General features: G+C 37.7%; 1 protein-coding gene across 8 annotated transcripts in view; it reads left to right on the forward strand.

The window, feature by feature from the left end:
- MFF (mitochondrial fission factor) overlaps positions 1-10430 on the forward strand; it is a 35115-nt gene extending 24685 nt beyond the window's left edge. For 4 of the 8 annotated variants that reach the window (XM_049888347.1, XM_049888351.1, XM_049888349.1 and 1 more), the window contains 4 exons: positions 3327-3359; positions 4967-5026; positions 8280-8364; positions 10235-10430. In XM_049888347.1, coding sequence (XP_049744304.1) covers positions 3327-3359; positions 4967-5026; positions 8280-8364; positions 10235-10366 — 310 coding nt within the window. In that variant the 3' untranslated portion in view covers positions 10367-10430. The remainder of the gene's footprint in view (positions 1-3326; positions 3360-4966; positions 5027-8279; positions 8365-10234) is intronic. The other 4 variants (XM_049888350.1, XM_049888352.1, XM_049888353.1 and 1 more) reach the window with 2 other exon arrangements.
- Positions 10431-14908: the final 4478 nt, after the last annotated feature.

A 14908-nucleotide genomic window follows, 5' to 3' on the forward strand; every position in this document is an offset into this window, starting at 1 on the left:
GGGATCCTTAGGCCTGCAGTGAGAATCCCAGATACTCTTGTCTTTTTTATGTTACTGATATTTTCAGTATTGGTAACTTACCTCACTTTTGAATGTCTCCAAGTAAAATCCTGAGTATTATATACTTAGACTTGTTCATACAAATAAACTTTTATGCAATTCTTTCAGTTTTTATTCTTGCTTTATTACTACATAGTGTTTTACATCTGTCATTGGGGAATAAATTTTACTACTGTATTTCCAAGTTTTTGCAGACATTATTTAGACAGTTCAGAAAGGAAAAAAAAGATAAAATGTGGGGAGCTTTTTTGACATAATGTGGCAAAGTTACAGTCAGCTTCATTTCAACTCAGGACATTTTATATAGTGACTCTGTGAGCCAGTGTGTGAATTTTGATTATCATTTTATTAGACTGTTAATTGGTGAATTTTAAAGAATTTCCAATAAATGTAAGCTGGCCCTTCTAGTAAACTTAGTTTCATATCTTAGAGACTGGTTTTTTCGTATGCCCTGTGGCTTGCTCTGAACAAACATTTTCTTGTTGAGTGCTTTTTAATCCTCACACAAGTCCTGGGTGTCTCACGTACTTCATGAGCATGTGTCAGTACTGCTTGACCAGTGCTAAACCCACAGCCTTTCTAAGCTGCACCAGAAAGATCTTAAGAGCAAAAGCTCATGGCAGGGGTGTGGTGGGGAATGTATGTTTATATCTCTCCAAGGAAGAAAAAAGTTTGAATTCAGAGGGTCATTCAGATTCTCTCTCAGTCTTGATTCACCCCACTAAATAGCTGCATGGTAAATCCTTTGCCATGGAATTGATTCTAACTCATACCGACCTTATACAACAGAGTAGAACTGCCCCATAGGGTTTCGCAGGAATGACTGGTGGATTCAAACTGCCAACTTTTTTGTTAGCAGTCTGTCTCTTAACTACTGTGCCACCAGAGGTCCAGCTGCAGGATACTGGTAACCTGTCGCTGTGGAGTAGATTCCAACTCATTGCCACCTATAGGACAGAGTAGAACTGCCTCATAGGGTTTCCAAGGAGTGGCTGGTAGATTCAAACTGCTGACCCTTTTGGTTGGCAGCTGAGCTCTTAACCCCTGAGGCACCAGGGCCCTGCTGCATGATAGCCCTGGACAAATTACTTCGCTTGCCGGGGTCTCATTTTCCTTATCTGTTGGAAAAAAAAAAGTAAATATATATATGGATAATAATAATATCTAGCTTCCTGGATAATGGCCTAAAATTCTTTAAATTCTTTATTTAGTGAGCTGGGAGACCCCTCAAAAGATACTGAATATAAAGTACTTGGCACTTAAGAACTAACATTTATAGAAGGCTGTTTTCTCCTCCCTCCTTAAAACAGATTTATGCTTCACCAAGCATCCTCTTTAATTTTTTAATTACAACAGGTCTTCCTCATTTCCTTAGAAGAAACCAGATTATTAGGTCAGATTATATCACATCAAATGCTATTACAGTGAAAAATATCTAAATGAGAAAGATATTTCTAAATTCTCTATAGATTAAATAATAACTAGATGACAGAGTCCCAGCACATTGAAGTTATTTGTTGCCCTCCCAACATAGTGTTATGCAACTCATAAAAATAGCTACATTTTTTTCTGCATAATATTTTTTCCCTCCAGTTCAAAAGTACAAAGTCAGAAATCTTAACTAATGTAAAGTTTATTTTGTATTCTTTTATTATGAAAAATTGCTTTGAGCCCTAAGTGGTTTCATTTGTTTAATTCTAATGAATTGGTCACTTAAATTCCTTTTCTCAGAAGGGATGATCTTCTCTTATGCACTTAAATGAGATTTTAAAAATTTATGAAGGAGTTATATTAATATTTTGCTCATGGATACGTACCTTTAGTCTGTTACTTTGGAGCCTGGAGGGTTAGGTTCTTGCCAGTCTTGTTGGATGCTTTCATTGTTGAAAAGTAATATTTTTTAATTGTATTGAAACCTCTTACATCTAAACGTTGAACAAAGTTAAGCAGAATCGTAAGTGCCAAATCAGTTTTTATTTCTACCATGAGAACTTTTCAGCTATAAGAAATAGGAATGTGAAATTTGGATAATGTTCTGTTTGCATGATTATAAAGTAATACTGCTTATAAAGTTTAAATGCTTTTATGTTCTTTGCTCTGTGCCTCATTTTTTCCTTTCTGTTTTATCGCTGTTGGCTGTTACGCGGATGCAACAATATCTTATACTTGGTCTTATGGCATCCCATTAGGTGTATTTAAATGAAGCTGGAACTAATTGGCAGAAAGAAAAAGAAAAAAGCTTTCTCCCTGCATAATTATCATAAAATAATGCAGATTCATAGTTGTTTGACATAAGAACTATTTTTATTTTACATTTGAAGAGACATTGTAAAAAGCTTTATGTCATATGTTTTCATTTTCTTGTCATCTGAGAATTTAGATGCTCCAAGCCAAGCTCAGTATGAAAACAAATTTAAATCCTAGGTATACAGTAGGAAAGTTCATTTACACAGGTTAGCACTCCGCATTTGGAAAACGGATCTATTGAAATTTTAGCAAAATACCTGGGACAAGCACCAGATACATTCTTTGATCAGTGGCAGCAAGATTTAAAACACTACTCTGATTTGGTTCTGGCTGGTTAGGATATGCCCATGTTGTTGCCCAGCATGTGTTGAGAGACATTTATTTCATTCTCCAATGCAAAGTATTGATTAATATTTTAAATGAGAAGCTTAGTTTCTGTGTAAGAGTATTTTTAAATATCAACAGCTTAGCACACGTTTAATTTTTCAGAGAGACTTGATTATTTTTATACAGTTTTTTTATTTTACAGATGATACTAGTTCTGAGTGAAAAGAATAAGAAACCAATATGTGAAAAATTATGTTTATTGCAAGTATCCCTATAAATATATAATTTGGAAGACCTAGGAATGCCAAGTTAAAGTAGATACAGTGTTTGTTATTTATAATTTGTCTTTTTTAAAAAATATATGTAATTTCTGGTCTTCTCAAACTATTTATTTACTGTAGCAGTTTACATTTTTATAGCAAAAAAACCCCACATATTCTATGAAGTCAGACTATAGATCTTACTCAAAATGTCAGTCTAACAAGTTAACGCATTAACTTGTAACCTTGGATTTCCTTCCCTTTTCCCACTCTAATTACAGAAAGTAACATTCAACATACTAGTTATCAAACCTAAAAAGATTTTTTTATATGTACTAACATACTTACTATAGAAAGTAGTACTTGAGTGACTTTCAAACTTTGCCAAATACCTGTCTAATTTACTTTTATATTATATGTGTCAATTGGCAGTGTGAGAAGACAAAATGAAATACGTTGTGAAAGGTAACTGTATTATTTTCTGGTTCTGCGTTATAAAAGGGAAATCTCTGTGGTGCAATATGTAGCATGTGGCAGATCCAGTTGAGCTTTTTTTTTTTTTGTAATGGCTTTAGGTAAGACGCAGTGGTGACTTAGTTAACCATTCTCATGTTAGTGTTATTTAAGCTTGTAGTTAAATAACAGTTTTCCTAATACCACAGAGTAAACATGATAGTAGGATGGGATGAGTTTACAGCTTGTTTCAAGTATATGTCACTTCTCACTCTTCTTGAGCCAACAAGATAAAAGCCTGACTGTCTCCCCAACTATCTATGAATCCTTTATACTGTAAAAAAAAAACCAGTGCCATTGAGTCAAGTCCGACTCATAAATAAAGGCTCCAGAAATTTCTTTAAACACCATAACACCTTTAGGAAATGTAGCTAAACTTCAGAATGTTCTACTATGAGTTGACTTGTCAGAAAACAGTGATTTGTAGTCAAACTTCTGTTGCTTTGCCAACTTACAGGGAACAAAAAAAACTGAGTGCATTTGATATTAAATACTACTTTTTTTTTTTTTTTTTACTACAATTAAGAATTGCCTCGATAACTTAAATTCAGGCAAAACCTAAGCAGTTACTTAGCAAATGAGGCACTCAAAATGGATGTAATGTTTCTCAAAACCATTTGATGGTTTCGAGACCCCAAATCTCCTTTCTCACATTAGTAAGTATTGCTGTTGACTTTTTGGGATATTGACCAGGGAACACGTAAAGCTTTAGTTTTCTAAGTTAAAAAAAAAAAGTGTTGGAGAAGTAATTCCTTATCTAGCTAGAACTAATTGTCTCCTAGAACCAAAGTACGTGCTGAGACTGAGTGAAAATCCCCACGAAGTTTTTCAGTGCCCTTTAGTCTTCGTTTTCAGCAGTCCTATATGTCACTCCTGGTTGTCTCTCCAGGTCAGACTCAGCCCACATATTTGATTGCACTTCCTGTCATGTGCTGTCCTTAAGTCTTTTAAGCGTGTCCCTGATCTTCTCAGCCCCAGAACTGAGGCTAACAGTTTTGCTCTGAGCTGAGGATTGGAATGAGATACAGCTACATTAAGACATCAGACACCAATCAAGATCTCTGAGGTGGGAGGGAAGGGATTTTGTTTTTGGGGATAGAGCTGTTGATTTCAGATGAGCAGCCATGATCATGCAAGTGCAGCCAACCTGTTCTTGACATGTTTCCGAAGTTGCTAGTGACTTTCTTTTTCCAACTACAAGAGAGAAATGAGACTTTATAGAGTTGTCCTCTGTCTTGAATTCCATAAATTAAAATATAAGCACCAAAGTAAAATAATTTTGTATGTTGGTGCTATTTTGTGACATAAATATAGATTCCCTTTGTTCCTTTAATCAATTTCTCGTTATATTTATTGTAATATTGTTAAATTTGTGAAAGTCATAAAATGGAGGACATATGAGACAAAGATTTTTAAAGTATTTGAGAGATATTATATTGTATTGAAACATACAATATAATCATATTTGACATTTATTTTGTCTTGTTTTTGCTTTTATTTTATTACTTCTCTGTTTCCTGACTCTGTCTTGTGCCTTCTCCCGCAAAAACCCGCCTTAGACCTGTGTTGCGTGGTGGGTCTGCTGCCGCCACTTCTAATCCTCATCATGACAACGTCAGGTAAATTCTGAGACTTTAATTAACAGGGTAAATAGTTGACCAAATGTGTATAATGCACGTAATAGCCATGCCTTTCTATCAGAGCTTGAACTTGTGTAGCTTTTCTGTGTGAATACATCCCTGCTTCTCTGGGAGGAAAAGGGGTCTAAGAGTTTATGACATTTGGTCTCATAATATAAGGAAAAATACTTAACAATTGTGATATGCCATGTGACATCTGAGATATTTTATTCAAATAGTTTTAATAGCTTACAGGGGATAATGGGAAAACACAGGGAAAAAAAATCTTAAATCTTGTTTTATATGTACATTTTCATTGTCGCGTGAGATTCTGTCCAGCTTTTCCTTTTCAGTTGGTAATTGTCTATAATGCACCTTCAGTGTGTTGGTAAACCTGTCGGTAAGGCATTATCTTAAATTGAGGGGGTCAGCACTGGCAACTCGACAGTTCAGGAAGTTGAACATTTAAAAGGGGAATTTGGTTTTGAGAGTTTTTATGATCTGTTGATTTAAGCCCTTCTCACTTGTTTTTGCCCATTTCACACTTGGATTTGCTCAGCCTGAGTAATTACTCCTTCCTGTCATGCACGAGGACAGATAGAAGGGCAGGTACAGAAACTTAAGATAATACTTAAGGTTCACAGGGGCCAAAATCCCCATTGAGTTTCCCCCTCTTTTGATAAAACAAAAGCAAAACTGGTATTCTCAGATGCTGTTAGTGGCAATTCTTTCAGAGCCAGTTTTATTTCTTTTAAGCAGAAATGTACTTTCTATAGCAGTAGATTTTCAGCTGGCTGCATTACTTCTTTGATGAGAGGAAACAGGTGCATTCATTTTAAGCAAGGGAAGAGGGGAACCTGAGCTTCTCCTCAATGCAGAGCGGGTGTTAGAAGAGTGCGGCCTGTGCCCTGGTGCCCCGCCGGGCCCTTGCGGCCCCTCGCCACTCTGCTGACTTGCTTTGTTTCACAGTATTAATTCATTCCATTGCAAGTTCTCTGTTGTGTTTTCTCTATGTTCGTGATCCTTTTATCTTTCTGTGAAAATGTGTTTAGCCAGGTGCTCTAACTTAGTATTTCTTACAGGGTTTTTCGCTCAGATAAATACAGGTTTTAGTTAAAACACAAGTTGTAAGGTAATGTTTTTTTTCAGCTTCAAATTGAGTTATATAGGTAAAGTCTTTTGCCATGCCCCTAGATTTCTTTGCCAGTGAGGCTTTTTTACAGATAACCAAAACTTTAGTTAATTCGGGATTTAAATTGTAAGGAGTCACTTTCATTTACACTTCATTCTCTATGTTCAGTCCAAGCCCCTTTCACCTTTGAGGCAATTCCTTATATTGTTTGATTTTTTTTTTTTTCAGATTATTCATGTCACATGTGACCTCGCGGAAATAGAAAAATTTTATTTGAGATGAAGTGTTGGGAAAGAGGAATCCTGAACCTTTATTTGTTTCATGAATCATTTAATAATTCTGTTTAAATGATAAAAAGAATAACTGAGGGAGGGTGGGAGGGGGTATTCACTAATTAGATAGTAGGTAAGAACTACTTTAGGTGAAGGGAGAGACAATACACAATACAGGCGAGGTCAGCACAACTGGACTAAACCAAAAGCAAAGAAGTTTCCTGAATAAACTGAATGCTTTGAAGGCCAGCATAGCAGAGGCAGGGGTTTGGGGACCATGGTTTCAGGGGACATCTAAGTCAGTTGGCATAATAAAATCTATTAAGAGAAAAATAATTAACTCAGATGTTGTAAACCCATTATTGCAGCATCTATAACCTTCAAAGTTTGCTAACTGATAGGTTTATTCTTGGCCTTCTAGGATTTTACCCCTGTTCTCATGAGACAGGGGCATTTAACAAGAGAGCAAGTTAATTTAGCCATAAGAGATTGTTCTAGAGTCGGTATCCGCTATTTCATTGAACCCGCAATCTGGTAGCTGTCATCAGGGTTGAGAATGATGACGCTGGCTGGGAGCACACTACATGACTGTAAAATAATCCATTCTGCTTCCATGCTTTGTTTACTAGACAGGGAAAGTGTCTGGCTTATTTTGAATGCATTTGAAGTGAAAACACGTTCTGATTAGCCCTCTCTTTACTGTGTCTGGATGAAGAATGTAACTCTGCTTCCTCCCCCTTTGTGTGGCGATTTGCGTGTTATAATGGGGACTTGATTGCACCGACACAGATGTGATCCTCATGTGCCAACTCTCTGTGGGTCATATGGGAGTGACTTTTTAATTCAGCTTATCTGTGTTCTGCTCATTCAGAAAAGTTACTAAGGCATGCTACCAAGATAATTATACAAGATATAAAATAGATATACATGTGAAGTGAATTATATGGTGTGTAAATTGTATCTCAGTAAAGCCGTTAATTAAAAGAAGCAAACGTGGAAATCCAGCCAAAGGAGAGGAGTGGTGTTTGTGTGTATTTGTTTCTCAAAAGGTCATTGTCATTCATTGAACAGTCAATGAATGAAAAGCACGTTTCAATGTGTTTTCTCTAGATTTGGTCTTAGTGGCTTTTGAGTTTTATTATCTTATATGCAGCCTCTTATTTATTATTGAGCCAATTCTGGATCTGAAGGTAGTGGCAGAGTGTATTCAGGAGAGCTGATAGTTGCTTCTGTGGGAGAACACAGTACAGAGTAGGTGATCAGAAATAAGAGTAACGAATAGAAATGACAAGAAAAGAGGCAGTGAGAAGAGGAGGAGAAATAAAAAAGGATCGGTCTTGTTTTGTTTATTTCCTAATTAGAGTTAGTTATTTTAGTCAGTGTTCCCCCCAGGGAGTCTGCAGCCTGTGAAACTATACAAACTGTACAAGGATTGTGTGTGATCCTCATGTGCCAATTCTGGATCTGAAGGTAGTGGCAGAGTGTATTCAGGAGAGCTGATAGTTGCTTCTAGATTGGCCGCCCAGACCTTTTCACCAGGGCTGGTTTTAGCATTACCAGTCTCTCTGAGTTAAAGAGTGTCTCATTTATTATCTTCAGTCAGAATTTGTTCTCATTCTCAAAGTTTCAGGACACTTTCTCAATAATGTATATAGTACATATATGATATATATATATATAATGTGTATATCTGAAGCCATCCTAACCAATTCAGTTGAAATATTGTAGTAATTCATGTATAAGATCTTTTTAACAGTTTTTTGAGCGTTACTTACCATGTTACATGACTTGACAATTACACTTTCTTCTGTTTTTATATTAAATTGTGTCTTTATTTCTTACCTGCTAGGTATGGCATTTCAAATATAGATACAACCATTGAAGGAGCTTCAGAGGACATGACTGTTGTAGATGCAGCTTCCTTAAGACGACAGGTATTCAATGTACCAAATGAGATCTAATCCTAAATTATATTTGTATCATATTTGGAGTGATAATTCCCAACATGTTATCATTTTCTCACCTGTGAATTATCTATAAAACTATTAAGCAATAATTCCCCTCCACCTGCTCTAATATAATGGTAGTAATTCCTTATGCTTTTTACAGAGCTCGTAGTGTTTTACATAGATGTTGCAGGTTGGATTCCCTAGAAAGCAGATTCTGAGGTGAAGATTTGCATATAGAAAGTTTATTGGAGAATGCACTCAAGATGAACACCTATGGGAGGAAGGGAAGGAATCAGGATTGGGAAGAGGGAGAAGTTGGGCTGCAATACAAGTCATAGCAAAATCTGTAGCCAACCCCACGAGGAGCTCTGAAGCTGGGATCACCCTTCAGAGTTGCCCCTGTTTGGGACGAGGAGTCTGGGCCTTCATACCCTCTCACTGCCCAGTCACCAGCTACATGCTGCCCCAGTAAGGGAGCATGAGCTTGGACAAGGCACAGCCAAGGCTAGTGCTGTCCACCAGTGATGCTCCTAGCAGCTCAGGAGTTAGCCTTCCAGTCCTGAAGGGTTCGGGTGGCATATCACAGAGCCCATGACAGTAGGTTGTAGGGGACCCTCTCAGTAACTTAGGAGCCCTGGTAGCACAGTGGTTAAAGAGATAGGCTGCTAACCAAAAGGTTGGTGGTTTGAACCTACTAGCTGCTCTGAGGGAGAAAGATGTGATGGTCTGCTTCTGTAAAGATTTCAGCCTTAGAAACCCTGTGGGACAGTTCTACTCTGTCATATGGGGTGACTATGAGTGGGGATCAACTTAGCAGCATTGAGTTTGGTTTGGTTTGGCTTAATAACTCAGAGAGGTAGATTAAAGAAGGCGGCTATACCGCCTTAAAGAGGAGCAACTGAGGCCAAGTGACAAGAAGCCAATAGGAGGGCATAGAAAGGGACAAGAGTACTGTATTCTTTCTGCTGTGGTTAAAAAAGAAGAAAAAGCCACTGCCATCGAGTTGATTCCAACTCATAGAGACCCTATAGTACAGAGTAGAACTGCCCCATAGGGTTTCCAAGGCCGTAAATGTTTACAGAAGCAGACTGCCACATTTTTCTCCCGGGGAGCGGCTGGTGGGTTCGAACAGCTGATCTTTTAGTCAGCAGCCAAGTACTTTAACCACGGTGCCACCAGGTCTCCTTCTGCTGTGGTAAGTTTGCCTAAATACAGTCATGCGCTGCATAATGTCAGTTTGGGCACCATCTAACCATGTATACATCCCAGTCCTTGCTTGCTTCTCTCTCCGCTGCTGCCGCTGCCCTCTCAGCTGCCACTGCTGCCCATTCTTCTGGCCTCCACCAGATGCTCCAGCAGCAGCAGCGGCAACAAGGATGACAAATGGGCTGCCATAAGGTTTCAATATAATAGGCTTTATGGGAGCTGGTTGGTAACTAGGGGTTGTATACAAGTTGGACGTTCGTAATCTGGGAACTGCCTGTATAGTCCAAATCATAGAACACCCTAGTTCACAGAACATATCGTGGACGTTAAGCAACACATGACTGTATGTAATTAGTCTTTCTACCAGAATGGCAATATGCAGTGGCTTCCTCACCTCACTGTCTAATCAAGGAAGGAAGGAAGTATACCCTTCCTAACTCAGAAATTTGGAGAAGGGAAACAGGAGAGGGTATTTAAGTGAATTTAAGCTACCCAGGGTAGCGTTCTTTTCTATATAGTTCTGTTTGTTCCTTTTTCTGTAAATGAAACTTTTGTGTTTGTAATAATTCTTTTTGACAAGTTGTTACGCTTTATAAGAATCTGATTGCTCCATGCATTAAAACTTAATTTTGTTTTGTTTTTCACTTAGATAATCAAACTCAATAGACGCCTACAACTTCTAGAAGAGGAGAACAAAGAACGTGCTAAAAGAGAAATGGTCATGTATTCAATTACTGTAGCATTCTGGCTGCTTAATAGCTGGCTCTGGTTTCGCCGCTAGAGGTAACCTCAGCTCTCAAAAATATTTGTCCCAACAGCTAGAAATATAAAGAATTTGTAAACTTCTTTGTTTCTGTCTCTGCATTGTATGCCGTTTTATAGTCCATGCTCTGGAAATGTATTTCTCCGAGAAAGGAGGGGAACAACCTAGGTGTCCAGAAGTGAAGGTATACTCGTCACTCGGCTGTGTTCACTTTTACCCAGTTCTGCAGTAACACGTACATGAGATCTCCCTCTGTGTGTTTTGTACATAGACCCCAGTTTGTCTTAGAAACGGATTGATTCTTTGCCTATCAGCCTGCACAACTAATTCTCTAAATGGGAGAGAGAGTGCGTAGTGGATAGATGTAAGAAAAGATCTGTAAAAGAAAAACAATTATTTTGTCCTGTTTCTCAAACACTGTTAGGTGAAACAGTTTTTGTTACTAGACATTTTTTGCATCCACAGGTCAACATTAACACTTTTGAAGTCATGATCAGGTGCCAGATTTAAGAAAATCAAGCCACCTAGTATCTCATGATTGTCTTTATTAAGCAGCTGTACAGATTAAAATAATTCCTAACATTTCAGCAGTTTATCTAATATGTGTGCCATGTGTGCATCCTTATTTTCATTTTAGTTTTGCAGTTGGTTTTCTATAAAATACATTTTTTACTAAGCCCATGTGTGAATGATTTTAAAATTGACAGAATAAGGTCCGGATGTAGTGTATTTAATAAACTGTCAACCAAAGCAACGTTTGTGTATCGAAAGATTTTATTTTATCGTATTGTGCTGTGAGCAATACTACGTATCATATTAGGCCTGAATGTGAGTCTTCAGGTATGAATCTGCGTTTTACATGAACCTGAATCTTCCTGTCTCAGGAGCAAGTAAAGCAGGTAATGACCTGGCAGGTGGCAAGAGCCTGTTTTGCTTCCTTTCAAATCTTCGTCCTGGTAGTGGTGGGCACTGGTCGCATTGTAGGTGGTTTTCTAATTTGTAGTATCCATAAAGTGGTTCAGATTAAAATATTTGTTGAGTTGGGTGGGGTTGTGTATACATTTTTCAGTGTAGTATTTAGTTGCTAATACACTAAATACATATGCAAATACCTTATATGCATGCGAAACCTGGACAGTGACTAAGGAAGACCTAAGAAGAGTTGACACCTTTGAATTAGGATGTTGGCGAAGAATATCGAATATCCCGTGGACTGCCAAAAGAACAAACGAATCTGTCTTGGAAGAAGTACAGCCAGAATGCTCCTTAGAAGTGATGATGGCACGACTTCCTCTCATGTACTTTGGACATGTTATCAGGAGGGATCAGTCCCTGGAGAAAGACATCATACTTGGCAAAGTAGAGGGTCAGCGAGAAGGGAACACCCTCAAGGAGATAGATTGACACAGTGGCTGCAACGATGGGCTCAAACATAGCATCAATTATGAGGATGGCTCAGGACCAGGTAGCATTTCATTCTGTTGTACATAGGGTGGCTATGAGTCGGAACCGACTCGATGCCACCTAACAACAACAGCAAATACTAAATTTTATGAGAAATAAACCCACCAAGTCCTGGGAGCCTTTTACTTCTCCAGACAACTTGAAGTAGGTGCAGTATCCTCCACACATCTTAAGTGTCTTTCTGCTGAGTCAGTGAGCTTTGGGAACGACAGCTGAGGGAAATTCTTTAGATATAAACCCATATAAACCCATATACGTAGATTTAATGTTTCTGTTCTTCTCCTCTGGTCCCCCTGCCCCCGAAAAAGACACTAGAAGATTCTTCTGCATACATCTTAGGTTTATAATGAGTTTGATGACAAATTTTGCCCCATGAAAATCTTCTGTCTTTTGATATTATTTAATGATGCAATTATATTAACTCTGAATGTATGTATCTCTCTCTATATATATATCAGAAGATAATTTCTGTGAGTGAACCTCCCAGTTGAAACCAGAAATAATGATAAAAGTGATGGATAAAATATAAAAAGCCCCTCTTTTTCCAAGCAGTCATGAAAGGATTCCACAAAGACCAAAAATGAAGTGAAAGCAGGAATCCTGGGAGATAATGCAAGCACAGAAACCATCTTTCCCCCTGGTCATTTTTCGCCAGACTGAAGACCTTGGGTTTTCTCCCTTAAAGAGTGTGCAGGGGCAGAAGATAGGACTCCCTACCGTGGGTAGGCACTAGCTGTACCAGGAGACTGCTTCAGAAAGCTGGGACTCCAAAGGTCTACATCCTCAGTGAAAGGGTGAATGCAAATCACCTTACCACGCAAGAAGCTGGCCTTTCTTAGCCTTGCCGTGTATCTAGAAAATAGAAAACCAAACTAGTTGCTGTCTAGTTGATTCTGACTCTTGGCGACCACGTGTGTTTCAGAGTAGAGCTGCTCCATGGAGTTTTTGTGGCTGTGACCTTTCAGAAGCAGATCGCCAGGCCTTTCTTCTGAGGCTCCTCTGGGGAGATTTGAGGCTCCAACCTTTTCCTTAGTAGCCTAATGCTTAGAAAATAGAAAGGCTTGGGTTTAACCCAGACCGTCTAACCCCAAAGCCACAGGTTCTCAATTAAACCGTTCTGCCTCCCCTGCAAGGTGTTAATCAACATAAGAAAGTAGCTCTGGCATTGAGAGGGAAGAATTCTCTCCTGGCTAGGGTAGTTAGGAAATACTTCTTAGAGAGATATTTGAGCTGAAATTTGAAATAAGTGTAGAATTTCAACAAGCAGAGAATGAAGAAAAAGATTCCAGGGATAAGGAACAGCATAGGGGCTGGTAATATAGTGATCAGTCCAATGTAGTAATACCCATACAACTAAGCATAAAAACAAGGGTATTATTGTTACACCACTCTCAGAACTCTAAAGTTTATTTTCCTCCTCTAGGAATACTTGTTGAAGCTTTTGCAGGTATTTACACTTTGAGGATAATTTTATGAAAGTAGTATATCAAGAGAGCTTTTCTTCCTTTTCTGCGTGGATGTCTTGTTTTCCAGCTTCTTAACTCTTATTTGACAGTGAACTTGAACTGTTTTTCTAGGTCTCACATTTGGAGAGTTTTCACTTATCATAAATGTCCTGGCACCTAAACTTGTAAATGCATGTCTGTGTGTGTATGTTCTTTTAAATTCTATGTGATGGATGTACAAACAAAAATGCATATGTTATATTGTGACAAGTATGGTAATAGTGGCTTGGGGAGGAAGTGCTGACTTAGTCTATTGGAATCATGCCCTCTGGAAAGGCTTCCTCAAGTAGGACATATGTAAGCTAGGCCTTAAGGATACATACACATTCGTGGCAGCGAAGGGAGAATGTCTTTGTTACAGTAAGTGGGTTTGGGAAAAAGGCTTAAGTTCTTGATGTTGCTGATTTATTTGGGAAGCCATAGAGTTGGTATTGTAAATTCTCTCTGGAAACTTGAACCCAGTGAACACTGAAAACGCAAGAATGAAATAAAATGCAATAGTGATCACGTTGAGAAAATTGTAGTTTTCTAGCTTTATCTGTTTTATAATATTTTAATATGGCAAAGACACTGTGTATCCTATCTTTTAAAGATTGTCATATATAGAAACTAGCTTTTGAAAGATTGTATTTTTTCTAGGTTTTTTTTTTAATTATTATTATAAAAATGCAAACATAGGAAAACAGAAAAGTATAATCACAATATACCCATCACCTAAATATAACAATAAACAGGTTTTTGTTGAAATATTTAAAAAACTTGACATTTTCCCCCACGTACATAAATATACATTTCTAAAAAAGGCATTTTCCTCTATTATTATAAAACCATTATCAGACCTAACAAAATTCACAATCATTCCTTAATATCTAGCCCAATTCATGTACAGGTTTCCTCAGTTATCCCCAACAAAGTCTAGATAATAGGTTTGATTGAATCATGTCTCTTTGGTCTTTTAATCTAGAACAGTTCCCTTAACCCACTCCACCTTTTATTTTTCTGTGACATTTTGTTGAAAACAAGGGAGCTGTTACCTCTTTACTCTCAGATAAACCCACCTTTTGGTTTATCTGAGTGCTTCCTCTTCCCTGTATTTCCTGTAAGCTGGGAATTGGTTCTAAAGACTTATATTCAGGATATCCTGAAGTGAAAGTATTTAAAAAACAAACCCATTGTTGTCGAGTCAATTGCGACTCATAACTACCATATAGGACAAAATAGAACTGCCCCATAGGGGAAGTAAATGTATTAAGGACCCTTTTAATGTTAACTCCTATTCATTCTTGTTTGTTCTCTCTCTGTGTGTTTCTCTCCAAACACACACAGGATATAGTTACAAAATTTGAATAGTACACAGTACAGAAAGATACAAAATAAATTGAAAACTTTTCTCCACTTCTCCCCAAAGTCAACCACTGATGACTTTTCGTATAAACCTGTTATGCATATACCAGCATTCTTTATATGTGAAAGATTAATCTTTAAAGCTACCTCTAGGGTGAATTTAAAAGCAACTTTCTATATTAAAATGACTCATGCAGCTTTCTAGATAATGTTCCATTATTATATTTCTAGGAGAGTGTGTTTTAAA

This window comes from Elephas maximus, chromosome 6 (assembly GCF_024166365.1).
Source record: "Elephas maximus indicus isolate mEleMax1 chromosome 6, mEleMax1 primary haplotype, whole genome shotgun sequence".
In the NCBI taxonomy this organism is placed as follows: Eukaryota; Metazoa; Chordata; class Mammalia; order Proboscidea; family Elephantidae; genus Elephas; species Elephas maximus.